Genomic DNA, 21,124 nt, shown 5'->3' on the forward strand with positions numbered 1-21,124 from the left:
TTTCTGTCAGCGTAGTATTTACTCTCACGGACAATTAATGAGTAAAAAAACACAACATGCTACGACACTTGTAGTGGCGCGTATGGCCTCTAGGGGCATGAGTTACTTAGTACTGCTTTAAGTTGCACCTTTACCCATAAGGACAAAACGCTCACTTGCCAGTGGGCTCAGTGCACAGAGCAACATGATGCTAACTTCCGAGGGTAAAGACTGTTTCCTGCCATAGCCGTGTCTCGCTGAAATAAATATATAGTGAAACAGTATGTGCACTGCAGGGAGGTACTTTCAGGATGTACATTCTTCATTGGAGGAGAATACTGTGTTTGTAAATGTAAGTGTTTCAGCCTTGAAGCTAAAGGCAAATGTTTAAATAGCAACACTAACTGAAATAATTTTCAATTAACACGGGACTTGGTGTTAATTTAAGTTTCTTGTGTTTTTATTTATGTATTTATTTTAATCTTATTTTATTTTAAATGTATGTCAAACAGTATTGAGGAAGTAGTCTTTACCCTACACTGGCCCACAGGATATTATCCGAAAACATTCCATGCAAATAGCCTATTCTGGCAAAGAACCAAACATTTCCAAGCATGTCACCGAAATGCAACCACATCACTACCTGCTTCTTGCTGACGGAGCAACAAACAAACCTTGACCTAACTTATTTGGCAGAGGTAAGATAATCTGAAACTATGTAGTCTCTTTTCCATAAGCGCAGACCGAGACAGACCACTTGAGACCAGTTCATTTGGGGAGGTTTGGTCGACTCTGCGACAGCGAATCCAAAAATAAAGAAGGAAGAGGTGAGGCCTCGCTCCTGTCATGCAGGCTATAAAAAAGAATGAAATCAAACTTGTTTTGTCAGCACGTTGTCTGCTCCTTGGCTTTTGAAACAAACACACTGCCGTTGAAAAGGAAAGAGTTGGGTGAATATGGGAAATATGTAGTTAGAAAAATCAATTGAAAACTGATGATAAAATGATCATGTTTTCACGTAGAAACTAGGCATTTATGTGTAGGGATGACCAAAATGACTGATATTTTTAGTGACAAGTCATGATAGAGCCTGGTTATGAGCGTGGAGCGGTTGACTTTTGGCTCTGGCCCGTCCCGGTCCCGGTACGGCGACTACTTGAATCAAGAAGTTATTAGAACTCAGAAGTCAAATCCATCCAGGTCTGAGCAGTTTGCAATGAAAGCTTGTTGTAAGACACGCACACACTGGTAACACACAACACAAATAATAATCAGACATTATGGGACAGTGGCTTCCTTCACCTTTTACTCAACTGTCTGAAAGGCACCGCCTCCACTTCTCTGAATAATGTTGAACCTGGCCTGTGCAGTTTTGGCAGGATGGGGCTTTTCAACACCAAACACACTCACATTATACAACGCGTTTTGTTTCTACATATAGTAATCAATAGTAAAAAATAAAACCCTGAAGGAGAGACTGGTCTAGTGGGCGCTGCTGGCTTTGCTCGTCCCTGAAGTCCAGTCGATGATGATAAAGCTCAGACTCATGATCATGAACAGGAAGCCCAGCCCCGCAAAACACGCAGCCTGGAAATGAGGGAGAGAAAGACAGGGGTGAGGGGATGTAACTGTACTTTGCCATAAAAGCAAGATTAAAAACTATCCAGAAAAAAAAAACATGAAGGGTCCTCGTGACAGGGAAAATGCTTTATCTCTTTTTAAGGGTTGTTTTCTTTTTGTTCAGCATGTGTACTTTTTGAAGGAAAATTTGTATGCAATTGTTTCAGTTTTCATTGCTGCCAAGAGACGGCCAGAAGGTGGCACTGTTTTCCATTATAGTGAACATCCACGTTTTTATGTACAGTATGCAGTTGTCTCCAAGTGGTTCACAGCTTCAAGAGACATAATATGTATCGTCTAAATTCCCCCCGCTCCATGTGGGTTGCCTAGTTGTTCGTGGCATTAAGACAAAGGGTCTTCACCTTACAATGGCTGACACTCCAACCACAACCAGAATTGGCAGTTTGACGACATCCTGCCATGGACAAGTCATTAGACTTCACTATAATACTAGTGATATTCCTGTTCCAATAGACGACATATAAGAAGGCCCGCACTCACATATTCCACTGTTATCAATGCTGCCAGAACTGACCACTCATGATCTGATGTGATAATAATTATATAGCTAAACTTCAATGTTAAATATACCATTACAGAGCTTACTAGGCAATCCATTACAGGCTAAACATTGTGATATTTTTTTTTTTTTTCAAATGTCTGGTTAGATCTAGTGAAACAACTCAAACTTAATGTGGCCAGTTCATGACTTTCATTTTGAACCGGCTGTGATGGATAGAAGTTTCATCCATTGGGAAAGAGGAGGAGTTTCTACACTGTGTCTATTAATGGGTTATTTTAAAACTATGTGTGAAAAATATCACCTTGACCTATATGATTTTTATAAATACCTTCAGCTTCGACACTTCTTTGACAAAAACATCAAAAACCTACAGCTGGATAATTTATCAGGCATCATACAAATGTTTATAAAAGCCTACAAATCAAAACTGCTTAAGAAAATAATTGGTGAGCTATATTGGAAAAGAAAAGAGTGACGTCTTTTGGGGGAAATGGGACACATACTTAACGAGAAGGGGCAATACAAAAACTTATACACAAAGTATTATTCTTGATCTACTCTCTTTATTTTGTTTGGATGTTGTATCTCTTGTAAACCCCCAGTTTGATCAATGTGTTTTGTAAAATGTAACAACCTTAATAAAAAGAAATTATGCAAAAAAAGTAAAAATGCGACCAGACCTACCAGTATTTTCTGAGGTGAGCGGAGAGGCTCCTCTTCTTTGGGTACAATACGAATGTAGAAAATGGCGGGGAAAATAAATATGAGGCACGGGGCAGAGGTGGCACCTGGAGAAACATAACACGTGATTAAAAATTGACTATATTATTGATTATATTATTCATGTGAGACCGCAAACACGGCTGGTGACCTATACATGGCATTTGCGCCGCACTGTTTACAGGTAATTTGTCCCAGAATTCTCCACTATCGAAAGCAATACAGAGCACAGTTTGATCCTGCCTGGAGACGGGTGAATGAGACAAACGAAATGAATTACATTTGGATGACGGAGAGTGTCGAGAGCTTCACAAAGGTATCAGGCTGGACAGATTTTGTGAAAAGATGCAGCGTGGGGGGGATTTGCGGACTCACCTATGACTCCGAAGATGCCCAGGATGTTTGGCGCAAAGATGACTAGTAGGTTTATCAAGGTGAGCAGGACGATGGCGATGGCGATGTGTCGAGGCCAGTTGAACGTCTTATTGGGAAACAACATCTGCTGGAGCGCTCTCCGCACCTGGAACCAAGTCAATGTGTCGCTACCAGCTCTTGATCTTTAAGTCGGGTTAACTGTGTCTTACCGGGAAGAGCACGATGGGGACAGTGAGTGTGACCGCTGTGAGCACGGCCACTCGGACACACAGGATCAGAGTGTCGTAAGGGTCAATACGACTGTACGTGTGCAGCAGCTCCGCCTCCACCTCACCTGAGAACAACAGCAGACATTAATGACGGGAAACTATCAGGTAGAAGGCTACGATGTGGTGCACTGTTAGCGCTGATACTTGAAGAATATTATAGATACTGTTAGAGCCAAATACTGCACTACTGACCTCTTGCCTTCGAGAATGATATAAAGGTGTGCCGTTTAATGATTGGGTTGGCCACTACAGATACAACAACATTCATATAGCCATGCATTTGAGGATGAGCGATTGCATTATTGTTGCTAAATGTGTAGTTATAAATTTGATAGACTCACTTGAAAACATTACTATTACTATTATCACCATTACTGGAGGTTTCTTTAGAGTTTTTATAATTTTATGATTTTCTTTTTTTGTTTGTTAACAACCAATGAAAGAGGAAAAGAATAAATTACATGGTTTGCTGTGTCCAAACTCACTTTCCTTAACTTTAACTAACTTTAACCTAATGCAGTACTAACATCCTAATTCTTCGCTGGGATAAGTTTATAAACATTGTTTAACAACTTTCAGGGTCACTTTTCAGGGTCAGTCACACATAAATGCTAACAACAACTAGCCTGCAGGTTCATGAAAGTAATAAAAATGCGGAATAGCTTCATGCCCAGCCCAGGACAAAACAAATATCTTTCCACCATTGGGTATAAAATCAGTAATGCTTTTAAGTAATGCTTTTTTTTTCAGCTTTAAACATGGTCTATGCCCATTTTAGAAAAGTAATATCGTCCAGTTGTTCTTTTTTAGACTCTTTTTTAAGGTTTAGTTTCAATTTGATCTTGATCTTGGCCTGGTGGTTGGATAGTCAAAATATTTTATGCTATACTTGGTGTCAAACGTTTGGGAACCACTATACTACAATGAGACCTCCATTGCTAATATAGAGAGACCAAGATGTCACAAATCAAGTGTTGATTTTTCTTCCATTGTCTTATTTGACAAAAACTGAAAAAAAATACAGGAATCTCTGGAATTTAAATGTTTGAACCAAACTGGACACTTTTATGCAGCATGTTTAACTTCACAATCCTTATGGCCTTTAGAGTGAGGCCTGTGGTAGTGCTTCGGTACAAACACTAGAGGGTGCACATGCTTCAGAAACACAGACAGGCTGTCACTTCACAGATGTCACAGGAGCAAAGCTTACCATAAAAAGTCAGGTATCCAAACAGAGCTGCGAGGAAGTACATGATGTACATGACTGCTATGGAGATATTAGCCACGTGCTGCATCTTCCTCTGTGTCGGACTGAAATCACAACATTTTACTGGTTATGCAAGACGTTTATCGGTGATTCTGAATGCGTATGTGTGAATATTTATCAGCCAAATGACCATAATTATCCTTAAGGACAACCATGTTTGACATATGCATTTAAATTATATATTGTAACCATAACAACTTTAAACTTTAATCATCAAAATGCCAAAATTTGTTTTAGCCACACAAGCAAAAGTGGCCCGGTGCATGATGCAGAGTTGATCCATGCTCAAGACAAGCAGAGAGAGTGCAGGGCATGTTCAACATAAAGTGAAAGCAGTGCCTTGGTAACACTCAGCCAAGTACCAGCACCAGCTTTACCTTTTTGGCACTACTACTGACTCTTCCTCAAAGGATAGAGGAGTTCCCCCATGAAAACATACTTGCGCAGCTCCGTGTAGATGGGCAGCACCTCGGGGTGGCACACGAACGCAAAGGCCAGGATGGGGATGGTGTAGGCCGTCTGAAAATGAACCAACAGGTCACCATGGATACTGCGGGGGGCGTCCCAAACCGAGACAGACCGCCAACCATCATTCCACGCATTTACACACACATTTTACACACACAGGGCTAATTGTTTGTCTGTGCTTAACGGAGTCTGGCCAAGAACCAGTTGGAAAAGTCTCCAGCTCCAAAGCTGTGGGGAATTAGTAACCAGGAGAAAGACCTCCAGGATTGTGCGTTGTGGGGAAATTGGAATATTTTTGAAGACTTCCTGGTACATGTTTCATATTTTTACCTGAGAGTTGAGGTTGGCCATTTTGGGAACACAGGCGTCGTCTTCCTGCCCGCCTGGATCTGTCGTGTTCACAATAGGGCTATGCGCCGTCCCGTTAAACGAGAAGTCCGTGAAGGGACAGGGGAGGTTGAACTTCTTGTATATAACCTGCAGAGATAATAATGATTAAAAAAAACTGTATCCAAATTGCATGATGTATTTGATGATGTGCAGCAGCTCAGAGAAGAGGTTCTACTTTTTCTCAAAAAATCTTTTGAAGAGCCTTTCGACTGCAGAAGTTCTAGTTATTCTTGTTGGGGTCTATGGGCCAGAAAGCAGCAGCCCTTTTTACAATATAAGCCAGCGCTTTATGTGGCTGTGTCAGGGCCCAAACGTAGGTCACGGGATCATTAAGAGTGGTTTGTGGGTCTTTGCAAAACTACGGTTTGACAAATAATTTTAACACTCAAACCATCAATCTTCCACTGTTATAGGCTACATACTTCATAATTAAAGATTCAAAAGAACTCTCCACATGGAACAGTCATTTATTAGTCGAGTATTCCCCCCTGCTCTATAGTATGTATGCAGCAACATCTGCACTGGGACAACGTGGGCTTCTACAGCCAGCAGCATCTGTATATACTATATAATATATATACTATATAATGCACTACATTGATGCATTTTCCATTCTGAAAGATTTGTAACTATTCCATTGAATAGAAGAATTATGAGAAATATGGATATTGCCCTCTCCAACTGACTTATAGACATTATTGCTGGCTTAAAACAACAAGGTAATTTATGACACCGGTGGGCAATGCGGATTAGAGCCAAAAGTAGGTCAGAGACGGCGTTGGTACAGCAGTAAAGGGCAGACAGAGTGTGGGGAGTACAGAAAGGTTAGAGTGAATCCCAGTACGGTCGATATTATTACTCAAGTCTGCAGCAAACGTAGTGCTAACAATTAGAGATGAACCGATCCAGATTCTTTGTTTTCTGTGAGTGAAGAAGTGAATATTTCTCTTTTCTTTTTAAAGTCTTATCTTTTCTTATGACGTTACAGATCAATTATCAGTTATCAATAGACTAATGGAAAACATTTAACTAGAATGACTGGACTTTTTTATATCCCTGGCTACATGACAGGCTAATAGATTTGCGTACATAACAGCTCACATAACGTGATCCGATCATTACAACTTGTGCATTAAAATGATGTCAGATAAGTTATTCTTTAACAGCATTTCATAAACTAAAATGCCAACACTTCACCACTCCAGCAGTGGTTATGTTATTTTATGAGGCTTCTTTTATTTATTTCTATCTTCATTTTTGATGCATGCTCCCTTTAGCATTAGCGTGCTGTTTCTAGCCGCGGTTTTGCACGCCAATCAAAAATACATTTGCAGAGGTTAAAACTAACTCGGTGATTGCATGTCCTTGGCTTCAAAATGACATACATGTTCATATTCAGTCAGATTAAGTTGATGAAACTTGTATTTTTACAGTGGTGAGAGAAATCGGTTTATTTGCAGCCTATACCTGATATCGTATTTTTTTCCCGATATCCGATAACAGTATCAGATCGGTGCATCCCTACAAACAATATCTGCTGCTGACATGGAGCAAAATAGAAAGCTTACCGCAATGAGGAAGAACACCATGCAGCATAGGGAGAAGCCACTGGTGTATCCGAGGTACCCTGTAAAAAAAAAAGCATAGTACAGCTGTATTATGTAAGATAGTAAACAAGTAAAGTAGTAAAGAACGAATGAATGATCAGTCGTCCTAGAGGCAGGCAATGGAAACATGTTAAACATCAACATATTGTCACCATTCTGTGAAAACAACAGCATGTAAAGTTAATAAGATAGATTTTCCATGACAACAGGAAACAACTCCACATGATTCTCCTCTCAGTGGCCGGCATGACTTTCCGACACATGTGCTCACATGCTTATTAAGATATTATTTTCTACATATCGCTCATTATGGTTTTCCACAAGCTAAATGACGTGATTGATTTCCATCTAACCGGGAAAGTAGCAATCGCAAAACTAAAAAAACTGAAATGGTCACATGACAGTTGGACAGGCTAACAGAGGAAGGTTCGGAAATACTTTGTTCGCTGAACTTTGTGGTCAGGTACTTACCGAGCTGCTTCATGAGAGCCAGCGGTAATATCACTGCTATGGACACAATCACCACCAGGTAGTTTCCATTCAGGTACCACTCTCTGCAGAGAAAACACAAAGATAATCCTGTTTAATAACACTTTTCCAGGCATCCATTGTGGTTCTGGGTATTTTCTACAGTTGTATGAGTGACTGGTATTAATTAGAAAACAGATTGTCACTGTCTAGTTTTTCACCTCTCAGCTCTGACTGCAGTTGCCTATATGCCATTTTGAACCCTGATCGCGGCAGCAGGTCCCGGATCGACAGTCTCTCACTCCGGCTGGGTTTAATTGGCTTTAACAAAGTGAGATATTGATCTGACCAGGAGCATGAGGCTTCACAGAAATCCTTCCACACCGGCCCCTGATCTATCTACTATTACTAAAGATGGTTTAAGAACAACATCTAAGGTAAAGAATACCCAGTTAAGGCTCCCATCTTTGTATTTTAAACATGTTATTAAAGTGGGACCGTTTTGCACCAATCATTCGAGGGATTCTCCTTCCCAAGAGAAAAATAAATAAATCAGTGTTCCAAAGCTCCACGTGGACACGAGAAGGTCTCTTGTACATTTCTAAAGCTCATTAAACCAACATCACTTATTCTGAACATTTTAGCAGTTGCGACAAAGCATCTATCTACTTAGTGGTGGTGATTAGTGGCTGGCGCAGTGGAACACATGCTCCTGTCTCGTACCGCGGCGCCCTCCTCGGTTTATTTTTAGCCGGTCACAGCCAGAGCGATTAATCCCTATCCTTCCATCAGTGAGGGCAACATGCAACATCTGTCACCCACCCACTCACATGCACTCCCAATACACACGTTACATACTAAACAACTGCAGCACGGATGTTCCCAAAGAAGAGCCTTAAGACTGAGGATGTACCGAGTCTCTCCCTCGTGTCCTACAACGCCCGGGACAATGGAGCACAAGTTAAACAGAGAAGTGCACATATTAGTGAGGTGTGAAAATGGCCTCACTACGTTATATTAGCTTACATTCATCCCACAAGAAGAAAGATCTGAAGTGTTTCCTCCCTCAGGCAATGAGTCAAATAAACAGCTCATAATTGCCGTTTGTACTGAGATACAAATAAGACATGAAGAATTGTAGTCTGCATAGCGAGGTCTCGTTGCATTTCACTGCAAGTTTTAACCTACAATTTTTAACATTAACTGTATATGACAAATCTATCACAATGTCCCGAACATAATATAGAGAGCAATATGAAAAAAGGACAGTATATGTGGAGGGGGTTAAGGTTTTAGAACTGCTTTTTGGGCACCATAGCCTTATTCATTTATTTGTTTATTTGGTCGGTACAGTGCAGGTTAATGAATATATATGGACTGGATTGCCTCGGGCTAATTTCCATCCATTGTCCCCCACACGCACACTCTCTTGGCATCTTGTCCATGTTTTTAGTGGTAGGGGAAACCGGAGTACCCGGAGGAAACCTACGCAGACACGGGGAGAACATGCAAACTCCACACAGAAAGGCCCCGTCCTTGGTGGGAATCGAATGTGGGACCTTCTCGCTGTGAAGCACGAGCGCTAACCACTGCACCACCGTGTCGCCTTGATTTATGTTTATAGAGAAAACCGACAAGTAATTCAGCCCTAATTTCAGCGCACACCCTCTGCTGACACAGACCGGGATGAAGCAGCTTAAATAATGCTAGAGACTGCAGTTATAAGGTATTAGGAAGAAAATGATTTGTAGTGGAGGCAATATGAGCTCTGATATGATCTGGCAGAGTCCAGTGAAGCTGTCTGTTTATTAACTGTTGTTTATTATATTGATTACGGCGCACATTAGCTCTCTTGCTTCAGCAGCCGACTCCCTTTGAGCATCTGTAACTGTTTAAACCTCTTAACCCCCACCTTAACCAAGTGCTTTTTCTCCAGTTCGGCATGACCCAAATCTGACAACTGTAATGCTTCATTTGAAAGCTAAGACCTACAAACTGATCCAAACTTCTCTGTCATGTTTATGCCACATTTTTGTCACATTTTTTGTTGTGTCTAAGCTAAGACCATGTAGTTTCTATGTGTAAGCATGTGAGTAAACATGGGTGGTGGATGACAGGTAACTGTTCAGAGTGACCCGTGTAAAGCCGGGAGAACGCCATACAACCTAAAACATGTACAATAGGCACATCTTCAATACAACTCTTGACCAAGATTAAGATCTGGAAAAGGATTCTGCCACCACCTGTTTGTGAGTCACGTTTTCCCAGTGGTATTGAAGAATATAATCCAGCCTGCCTGGCCTTATGTTGAAATAAAATCCCATCATCCTACCTTGAGAATATATGAGGCATTACGTGCACCTATAGATTCCACAGCTCACAGAACTTGCAATATCCTTTTGTAAACGTGTGCCATTCATGCGATTCAGAGGCTCGAGAGGGACATAGAAATGATCCACCAAGGCCATGAGCCACAGAAAGAAAGTGCATTTAAATTCAAAGTAGCCGATTCTATCAGCAGCAGCAGAGTTGTGATAAGTGACTGGTTGAAAACACGCCTCCTGGTGTGAAAATCAATGAGTGTGTGAGGGCAGTGAGGATGGACAAGTTAAGGGAGGATCGTGCAAAGATAGAAAAAAAGAGAGGGATTTTTTTAGGCCACTCTGTCTCTATGGGTCGGTTAAAATTTGCCTCCATCAAGTTAGCGCACGCTTCTTTTCACAATAACAATTTTTCTTGACACTTGATAACCGCGGTGTGGCTGTGAGGAGAAATCTGCTTATTATTTTCTTTCATGAAGCTTCAAAAGTCAGGCATCAGAATTCAGAGCAGTATTGGACTGATTGAGAAGGGCACTGTAATTGTGATGAAACCGTAATAAATAATACATGTCACACACGAACTGTAGCTCAAAGTGTTCTCTTCCCGGATCACCAAAGAAATACTGTCTCCCTCCCCAGTGACCCTGTCTGTACACATTAGTCATATGCAGGATGTGCTTATGTTTGGGGAAAAAAAGAGTCAAATGGATTGTAACCTTGTGCGTCATTTCCAAATGCATTAGTATCTATGTACAGTGGGGGAAAAAAGTATTTGGCCAAAATCCAATAGAATGTCTATGTGAAACTGACCAAATACTTTTTTCCCCCACTGTATATATCTAAACAGAGGTTTTCCTATGCCCACAATCATTTCCTGTTTCCAGATTTCCTTAACCTCACATGCTTTGCAATGGATGGCGTGCATGTAGAAGTGTCTTGAGATTGTTGATGAAAAAAAGCTGACAGATCACGTTTCTGTAAAAAGGATAATATGTATACCTAAAGTCATGCGCATATTCAAAGCTCTCTTCATCTATGTCACATGTGTCAAGGTCAAGGCCCGCATGATTTAATGTGGCCTTTTGAGGAGCATGAATTCCTGAGCATGTCAACACAAAAAAGGAAGCCTATTCCTGTAACCAGTTAGCTCTCTCCAGCCACTAGGGGGCAGCTTAAATGAAAAAAAGGAAAGAATTACACACATGTCCAGCAGAGGGAACTGACATAATGAGAGATCATGATATAAACAGCATATTATAGCCACGTGGTAAATGGTCAGTCTGCCCAAGGGCGGCTGTGGCTACAATAGTAACTTACTGCCATCGAATGTGGGCTGATAGAATAATGACTTTATGCAGCACTCTGAGAAACATGTGACACAGTCTGATGAAGCGCAATAAGTATAGGCCGTTATTTATGAGGCCACAGTCCTTTACAATATGCGGCCCGCAACCCGCCGTGGGGGCTGAATTTTGGCCCACGACCCAAACGACTTTGACGCCCCTGATCTATGTGGTTAAAGCTGTACCTTCATTTCAGTTTACTTGTAAAAACAACCTAAGTGTATTTTGCATGCTGTATCTCTCCTGCTTTGGTCACTGCGCCTTTATGTCACGCTCACTTACACAATACGAACACCCACGCGGTGTGGAGACGCCACGAGGGCCGTGCAGCGCTCTGTCACTTCATATCAATGGTGAGTGTGGCCTAAAGCACCATCTCAAACTGCCCTCATAAACTCTAGTGACGCCAGCGGCACACGTCACCGCAGCCACGGGTCACCGTTAGGATCTGCCTGGAACACCAACCGGGAAATGCTAATCGCAGTTATAATGCAGAGCGAAGACAGACGCCATCTTGTTTAAGGTTAAGACCATCCACCTGTAGCCTATAGTCAGTAAAGCCTTCTCTCTCTCGGATGTGTAACTGGGCTAAGGGTAAAGATGCACAGTGCACTACGAGTCTGTGGATCCACCTGCTTCAGCCCGACCTCCTGTCGTCGACGGTAACAGCGGTCGAGCGAGCGTGTGTTTTGATGGGGTCACTGTCACAGCTGTGTGAGGGCCAGCTGCAGTGGGCCATCTGGTACAGCCCCATATGACTTACACAGGAAAATACTCTATATCTCCCTCCTCCTTGGTGAATACTGGCTGATAGATTTAAATGTACAACAAGGTGCTAGGTTAGTAGGATTATTAATGGTGGCAGCAGTGGCCCTAAGACCTAAGGCCCTAATGCCTTTCGCCTGAAACACCCAGCTAAGTGCAACTTTTTTGTCACTGGCGTATTCTGGGCTATATAAAATCTCCTTTTTCATCTTTTTTTGAGGCAGTAGTTGATGTAGTCATTTAAAGAGGTGGTCAAAGTACTTGATCTCTTTACTTGAGTAGAAGTACAGATACTACCCCAATAAAGGAGCTGCTCTGTCAAATTACCACTTAACCCTCCTAACCCCCACCTACACTAGCACAAATCTAAGCTTCCTGAAAAAAGAGTTGAAATGAGGTTGAAAAAGAAACAAAAACGTAACAAAAATGTGACAAAAAGGGACAAAAACTCTGCAACAACGCATGGAAACACAAGGAAGAATCTTTGATCACTGTTGTAGGTCTTTCAAATTAGGCTTTAGACTGGCTGTATGACGTTTATTAAAGCTGAAGTAGGGAAAATAGTATAAATAAATATAAAGTGTAAATAAGTATTTGCTGTAGAAATACTTCAGCACTTGTGTGAATGTACTTTGCTACTGACCACCTCTGATAACCTGTGATGTAAAATGTAATATAGAACAAAGACCCGGCAGTAAACCACCATTCAGAAAGGGATTTTGGGGTGAAGCTGTCCAAAGTAGCAGAGAGTGTTACATAAGAGCTGATATCTAATACTTTGCACTCACCCCGCGGGCTTGTCCACCTTCAGGAAGGCCTGGATCACCAGAGGAAACTCATATTTCACTATGTACAGGTAACTGGACATGGCTAAGGGAAGACATAGGAAATAAATTATGGGTTACTTAACTTACATGAACAAACGTACATTAACTCTTTCATCGGTTCTCAAAATCTGTCAGAAAAAACAGATTTCCATGTGAAATTTAATTGAATTTGTAAAAAGCTACTGTTATTCCTTGATATACATCATTCGGAGCCTGTTTGAAATTCCGCTCGCTCATTCACAGAGGGCATATGTTAATCCCCGGCAGGAAATCGTGTGCGTCGTGAGTAAACGTCGCAGGATATGAGTGTGCCGTGTGTATTTGCTGTGAGCATGAGAGGACAGATGGCTCACCTCCGATGTTCTGCAGCGTGATGGCGATACCTGCCGCCATCTTCCCCGGGGTCCCGAACGCTCTGTAGCCAAGCTGCTCATAGGCTCGAATACCTGAGGGACACAGAGGCAGACTGGTCAGGAGCTAGTCCTAGTATAAGCACACGTCTAGCAACAGGAAAACCGGGTGTAACACACAGGACCAAATGAGGGAAATGATATAATTAGCAAATTCCTCCACTGTGAGATTAATTAAGTCCAATTTTGTCTATTCGGAAATCTTCTTTGAGTCTCATAGGTCTCATGGGCTTATGTTACCATGAATGACATCTGATGCCAACCTGTAAAATAGGTTGCATTGGGTGGGTTTAGATCAGAAAAATGTAAGAAGAGTATTTGACAATTCCGTTCCCAGCGCAGGCTTAAAGTCTATGACATCCCAGCATATAAATATATATCAGAATGGATACAGCCACTTACCTACAATGCCAGAAGACTTTAGCAGTAAGTGGATGGAGTATGACGACAGCACCGCCACCACTGTGAGGAGCACCCTGAAAAAAGCAAGATGGCTGCCTGAGAATCATTCATACAGAGCATGTGTTTGGTGCCATCGGGGTATAGTGCGTGTTTCATATTGCACACTGGCCCGTGGGCTGTTGACGCAGGTGCAGTGCAGACACACGTTTCCTCCACTCTGTTTGGGACATACATCGAAACATTGCTCTGGAACAAAACACGCTGTTGCTGCAGCTGAGGCATGTGATCTCTGACACAGCAGATGCAGCGCTTTACAACAAACACCCACCATCACACCGTATGGACCGATAACCGAGACCACGTGTGGGAGGCAAATCCCATCCCCTGGGCTGTTTTCTTTGAATTTTTATCACATTCAAATATAGACCAAGTGTCAATGGACTGATTGTAGCCTCGTTCCTCCGGAAACTGTAAGGAAGTGGGGGCAGGTCCCGGAAGTGCCCATTGAAACGTCTTTAAGTTGTTACTGAACACAGGCTTGTCATTCTGATCTCCACATTGTCATATTTTTTTTACCTCTGACTATTTTCACCCGATTCCAATTATAGGAGCTGGCTCCAAAAACCCAGCTAGATTTCTAGCATGAACGGGCTTCAGTTAGCCCGCGCTGAATGCTATTGGAGGAGCTATGCGTCGTCAGACCATCGCTACTCTATTGTTTATGCATTCAAAGCAACGCCAAAAGGTTTTGTGCGCTAAAGCAGTCACTGATCTGGTTCATGATTTATCAGAGCTGTGTCAAATGAAAGAAAAACAAATCTGTCTGACATAATACACAAAACTCTGTAATCAGCCCCTCTAACTCTAAAGGAAGAGCCAAAAAGAAAAAAAAACTTGCAGCAGCAGAACAAATTGAAGTTATGTTAGAAATAGAATCAGTAACAAAGGTACAGTAGCTCTAAGTATTTAATTTTTACCTTTTGTGTTGACTGCTTCTGTGCAAGGAATATGATATTACTAGAACTGCTCTTGTTGTTCCACTAATAATAATGTGTTATGCTCCGTCCACACCAAACTCGTTTTGGCGCCTCCAAAGCGTCAGGTTTACATTTAAAATACATGGAGGACGCGCCTCCGGGGGGCGTCAAGATGTCCCGCAGCGCGTCACGCGCCTCCTCCGCGGCGCGTTTTGAGGTTTTTCGCGCTTGGTGAGCGTTTGACGCGCCTCCGGGGCGTCGAGCGCGGCCGACGCTCGAGTTGGGAAATGTTGAACTTTTTGGCGAAATTCGCGAGCGTCGACCAATCAGGAGCTTTCTCCCCATAGTGACGTACGTTGTAGCTAAGCCACCGGGGCAGATTCTACGCCAGCCCCACAGATGTCAACAAGTCGCAAGTCACGGACGTAGCTTCTTTGTGAACCGCGCTACAGCCGCTCTGGGACTTTTTTTTTTTAGAAAGACACATCAGTGCTTCTTTATCTAAACACCAGGATTAAAAGCGGCGGAAGTACCGTTGAAAGCGACTCTTGTCCGAGCGCAGCTCCTGGAGCAAATGGTGAAACTCGCCAAACTGAGAACGCCTTCGGACGATCTCATGAATCCAGACACGGCGCCGACGAGCCCGTAGACGACGTTGTCTGGCTTTATGAAGCAATAAAAGCCAAGCCACTCTCTCTATGTCATCCATGTTGATAACTGATAACTGACAACGGCTCCCAACGCGCTCCACGACGACGCTCTTGACGCGCGTCGAGAGCGTCTTGACGCTTGGTAACGAGCATCTGACTTGAATGAGCACAGGCGTCCAACAACGGGCGTGACGCGCGTTTTTGACGCCCAAATCGAGTTTGGTGTGGACGGAGCTTTAGTCAATTTCCTTGATCCGTCCTATGCTCTTAGTGATAATTTCTTCACTCTACCTCAGTTTACAGACTCAGCAGACCTAATGTGGTCCATTATCCCTCTACCTCTTGTATTGTTATGTTCAGTTGTTGTTCATTCACCGCTTTAGCCCCACAGTCTGTTAATGTGGTCCCTTTGAGACCCTCTGGCAGTGCTTTTTTCACCTCAGCCTAAACTCTTGGCCCAATCACAGCCGGCTTTTGTTTGGAGCTGGTTAACGTTGGAGGGATTGTAGAGTGGAGTGGCAGAGGGCGGACAGATCTGCTGACAGAATGAACACTGGGTCACTGTCAGGACCTACGAGAACCAGGCACCATGACCTGCTTACGCCTCTGCATCCAACAGCAAGTATTTGCAAGGTTCGAAATATTTAGGTTCATTGAACAGTTTTGACATTTTTCTTCTTCATATGAATCCAATTTTAATTTCCTTTAGCCTTTAGCTTCATGCGGCACCTCGCACAAACCATCTTTCAGCGCAGATAAATATAGAAACATGTGATTGGTCAGTGAAAAGGTAAGCGCTGTGAAAGGCTGAGAGACCACACTGAGATCTGGCCCGGCTGCTGAAGTTATGGGTTAAAGGTCCTGTAAGGTACACGAATGCACTCACTATTGGTGCCATTGAGTTCAGCCTAAACAGCTAAAAAAAAACAGCAGTCACACATCTCAGCTCAACATAAGGGGCTTTCAGGAAATCCACACTTCAAACACACGTCCCTCAGCAACTCTGTAAGAAGGCTTAGATACTAAACGCCTACTGAAGGAATCACGCAAGTTTTGACCTCGGGCAAAGGTGTGTCAAGGTGAGATTCAGAGTTCTTTAACTTATGCACTCTCACACAGTATCATTTCATATCCTCTCACGTTTCCATCCACTTTGGCTAAGCTTTATAGACATTTTTGTCGACGATCATTTTTTGTCAAAATCAAACAACAAAACAGAAGAGACAAAAACGAAGCAACAATGGCACAGTTTGTGAGCGCCCCATACCATTTAAGTTCAGTGCCAAAGGAACAAGTTCGTGAAGAAGGAAAGCCCAACTGAGATTTCAGAATGTCTTTTTTTCAGGGGATTCCTGGCCCCAGAGGACACACTATTGCAGCAGTAGGCTACGTCAGCCCCGGGGCCAAATCCGGCCCTCCAGGATGTATCCTCTGGCCCCCCAGATGGTTTGGAGAAATATGACTGCACACAACAGAGATCAAAATCTCTGTTAAATACTTCAAAAATGCTATCAATTTCTTCCAAATCTTCCTAGGAGAGGACTCCCAGTCTCCACTGTTTAGACAATATGTCAAGCAACACTACCCTTTGGACAAAACAAGGATTGAGTTTGGGTCACCATGGGGAAACTCAACGTTGACTAGAAAGAAAATCAGCCAAACGGCTTGCCTTCTCTGCCCATTTGTAAATATTATTTTTAAAAAGGAAACCAGAGCATCCGCAGGAACTACACGCAGACATGGGGAGAACAAGCAAACATCACACACAGGAAGGCCTGGTAATGTCGTCTTGCAATGAGAGCGATATCCACTGCACCTCAACATGACATAATAAAAAAATCATAATTTGACACAACTATCATTTGACAAGAAGAGGTTAAAAAAGCCTGTCACTTTGATCCTGTAGAATCTGTTCTTTGCTGTTCTCTCGAACATGGACCTGCTAACCTCTTACCTCACTAACCTCCTAATCCTATTTCATAACAGTCCCACAGACACAGAAATATGTAGACACTGCACCACCAAAGAAGCCACCGTTATAAGTCAAGAAACCTCCAGCTGTATTCTTTAATTATTTCAGCACATGCTTTCACTTGTCCTAAATCCCACTTTTATTGTGGACTCGGCTGCATTTCTTGGAAACATCAGTAAAACTCAAAGCAATATTAGCAAAATAGGCCAGAACAGAGATCAAGGCGGCAGAATCCTACCCCCTACAGTGGACTGTACAAATACCAGGGCTTTCTTCTTGTTCTCTGCTCTCATGTCTGTAGATAAAAGGTCACAGCAAACACAATGCGTCAAAATGATAACACATCGATATTGTACGAGTGTGTGTGACCGAGGACAGTAAAGGGCGCTGTAGGTCAGTCTGGACAAAGAGTAATGAGAAACAATATTATGATCAGTGAAAATGTGGCAATTTCAGCTTTAAATATACACTGTATATATAGTTTTTTTCTTGTGATTGCAATAAGTGTCGTGTTTTGTCTTCCCTCTCCTCTGTTCTCTGTTTTTGTCAGGCCTATTGAATTACTGATCACCTGCTGCAGTATATAAGCCTGGTTCCTTCACCGCTGCCACCAGCTCAGCCCTTCCAATACATCAAGATCTGCTCCAGATAAATAAAGTCTGCTGTTGGGTCTATGTTCTGGTTTAATTGTGACAATAATATTAATATGAAGTTCACAATGGACATGAACTAACATTAATACTAGAAACCTTTGAATTTCAGAAGATGTTTGTAGAGATCTAAAGGGTGAGCAGATACATAACAGGGCATCACTCTTCCTTTGATGCTATACAAGAATAAGCATTTTGTTCTAATTGTGTTATTATTTGCCCTTTATCTTCTTCACACAAAAATGTCCAAATTAATGTGAAAATTAGCATGCAGCAGGATCAGAAAAGCGAGGGACCTTGTGAGCAGAAAAATTGCTTGAAAATGTCTATTGTGCTATTTTCTGAATTCATGAATAAAATCATTCAGAGTACAGGCCTTTCAGAGCCATCACTACAGGCTACTATCAAACAAATAGGCCTCCTGCTATCAATGTTCCAGCTAAAAATAGCTTCTGGTTTTAATGTTTGGATACAACAGTGCGGTGGCCATGTGGGTAGACAAACATTAGCTTTAGTTAATCACTCCGCAGGCATCTGTAAGTATGGAACCTTTGCATTACGAGGTGAGCAAAGATGAATTACCAAATGGAATGGATTGCAACAGAAGTAGGAGCAGCAGTAAATAGTTAGGTCTTATTCAACTTTATCAACGGTTCTGTGAGAACAACGAGTGACTTACAAGAACGTGACGACTCCGGCGTTGGCCATGGCGTAGGCGAGACCCAGGATCCCGCTCCCCATGATCGCATTCCCCAGGTTGAAGACTGACATCCCAAAGGAGGTCTTTCCTTCGAACTGTGAACCAAGACAGGGACAAAAATATGAAGCACTTCTCAAGACAAGACGAAAAGTAAAGATGGTCGGAGCTTACGTCTGTGAATCGCGGCGTCTTTTTGTCATCGACGGCCAAGAACTCCTGGCTCTCCGGGAGATTGGACGCCGCGTTTTCGGTCTTGTGTGAACTGTAAAAGATGGTGGCAAAATGCGCTGTTACAAAGGTGTGCAGTTTGGCTTTACTATGACAGTTGTAATGAAGCTTTGTATGGAGCAAGGCAGTGTGACCGCAGGCACGATGGAAGGAAATACAATTTAGTCTGTGAACAACAATGAGAATTTCAAACCAATGTTTTGACACAATGCAGCTGTTCTCAAATTTGTTTGACAGGCTGCATTTACCAAACAGCACAGGTATAAAGGTTGAGATAGGATAGACTATTACATGATACCATTTTATTGTACAGTATTATATCTAACATTACAACAGCAAACTAGCCAATGACATACACTGTCCAAATGATTTTGCATGAGCGATTACTCCAGAGAGAACCTTCATAGCCTGGTTAAGAAATTGCTTGGAAATTAATCAAAAGGACAAAAACTTAAAACTTTCCAATGATATACAGGATGCCCATATTCACTTAGATTTAGGTCTTAAAAGTTGTGTTTTTGAGGCGTTGAGACACAAACCTGGTTTCAGTTCAGATTGGATATTTGTAACCGATACCTGATATTGTATTTTTTCCAGTATCAGCGCCAATATCCGATATCAGTTTTGGATTGGTGCAACCCTACACAGTATAAACAAAAAAAGTAGTGTTGAGGTATTGTAAGTACTGGTATCAAAAAAATGCATTGATGACCAGCCCTATGAATGAATGAATGAATGAATGAATGAATGAATGAATGAATGAATGAATGAATGAATGAATGAATAAGTATTGTGGTTGTATGATCACAATATGGTTTGGAACACTTTAAATATGTGTTTCCTCCTATTACAGTAACAACAAAACAACCTATGTGCATTTCCAGCTAATTGTGTTAAAGATAAAGAATTGAAATGTGTTGTTTTTTATGCTATGTGTTTATTTATCGTTAGATAGGGAAAAAAGAAAAAGTTTATATGAAGAGCACAAATATTGGTGGAAGGTACCATGAATAAGCATTATATACGTTAAATTACCAGTTTCCTGTATAATCCCATAGGCGCCAATATACAAGGTCAGTCCATTAGATGAATACAGATGCAACATTCTGTTCATTTAGCTCTATAGGAGAGCGTCTATTTCTGCATGTGTGTGGTTTGTTTGTTTGACTGGGCACCCATTGGAAAACCCTAAATTGGTGCCTATGTATCACCCTATATATGTACAAGCTTATTTTGCCGAGCCAATCAGAGCCCAGCCCCAGCCCCAGCAGCGTGCGGCAGGATAAATGAGCGTGTCCAACATACCTCGCGCTGTTGGCCACGGGCTCTCTACAAGTGCATCCATCAATCGGCCCGGACAGCAAGGAGTGAAAAACAACACCTCAGTCACATATTACACACAGACAGATAGGGCTATGGTCTATGCTTCATCCCGGGCCTATAGGAGCAGGCACTTTAATAGCACCATTCATTTCAAAGGGGAAACGGGCCGGACAAAAAGACATCAGTTGATAACATAATTAGGTAGCTGAAGGACATAATATAGTGGGAATTACTGAATGTCAATGAACAGAATTGGTTTGCTCCTCTGCTCATGAGCGAGCTGTCAAACGAGGCGATTAAAGTTGGGTTTGAAGAGGCATAATAAATGGCTGCTATTAAAACTATGAGGGAGGAAGATTCCACCAATGAGAAAAGAGGGGCTGGACTAACACTGGATACAGCAAAAAGTGAACCATCTTTATGTAACTCTTGCATGCAGGGGGTGTGTTTTATTAGTGTGACTTCTCCCATATACCACCACACACTGCCATAGTGTCTTATTCACACGGGTGTGTGATGCAGCCGGTCAGTGTCTGAGGCCTGCAGCTATAGGCCAACTCTCTGCACTGACTGAACTGAGTCCTACGGCTCTGGGATAATCAGGGTCACCACGACTCAGTGACTATTATCACATCAGAACCGTTAAAGCTATGGTTAGACACTAGAGAGAAACGCTGAGCGGCGTGCAGGTCTTTACTAACTACAGCTTTTATCCTGATTTTCCTGATAACTCACTTTTCTCCATCTCCTGAGCCCGTGATCTCCTCTGGCCCGTCGTGGCCTTTGCCGTTGGGGATGGCGTTCATCTCCATTGCCCCCGGGTCCATGGTCTCTGCTGGTTTGTCCTCACTCATATCTGCAGCGGCTTCA

At 42.3% G+C, this 21,124-nt stretch overlaps 1 protein-coding gene across 2 annotated transcripts; it reads right to left on the bottom strand.

Annotated features, from left to right (window-relative positions):
* Positions 1-1,107: 1,107 nt before the first annotated feature.
* LOC306979758 (sodium-coupled neutral amino acid transporter 3-like) lies at positions 1,108-21,121 on the bottom strand. 2 transcript variants are annotated; one of them, XM_079578874.1, is made up of 16 exons: positions 20,990-21,121; positions 20,237-20,260; positions 18,875-18,965; positions 18,683-18,798; positions 13,755-13,828; positions 13,296-13,388; positions 12,904-12,985; positions 7,690-7,772; positions 7,180-7,238; positions 5,552-5,698; positions 5,193-5,272; positions 4,697-4,797; positions 3,427-3,551; positions 3,218-3,362; positions 2,807-2,910; positions 1,108-1,566 (listed from the first exon to the last, which is right to left on the bottom strand). In XM_079578874.1, exons 1-16 carry the CDS (start codon positions 21,106-21,108, stop codon positions 1,462-1,464), a joined length of 1,548 nt encoding a protein of 515 aa, XP_079435000.1. In that variant the 5' UTR covers positions 21,109-21,121; the 3' UTR covers positions 1,108-1,461. The 2 variants fall into 2 exon arrangements, with proteins under 2 accessions (XP_079435000.1, XP_079435001.1); XM_079578875.1 differs by lacking the exon at positions 20,237-20,260.
* Positions 21,122-21,124: the final 3 nt, after the last annotated feature.

This window comes from Gobius niger (genome assembly GCF_951799975.1).
Source record: "Gobius niger genome assembly, chromosome: 20".
Lineage (NCBI taxonomy): Eukaryota > Metazoa > Chordata > Actinopteri > Gobiiformes > Gobiidae > Gobius > Gobius niger.

Coding starts and splice junctions, on each gene's coding strand:
- LOC306979758 (XM_079578874.1), bottom strand. CDS start 21,108: ATGAGTGAGGACAAACCAGCAGAGACCATGGACCCGGGGGCAATGGAG. Junction 7,239..7,689: donor GGCTCTCATGAAGCAGCTCG/GTAAGTACCTGA, acceptor TTTTTTTTACAG/GGTACCTCGGATACACCAGT. Junction 1,567..2,806: donor GCTCACCTCAGAAAATACTG/GTAGGTCTGGTC, acceptor CCTCATTTCCAG/GCTGCGTGTTTTGCGGGGCT.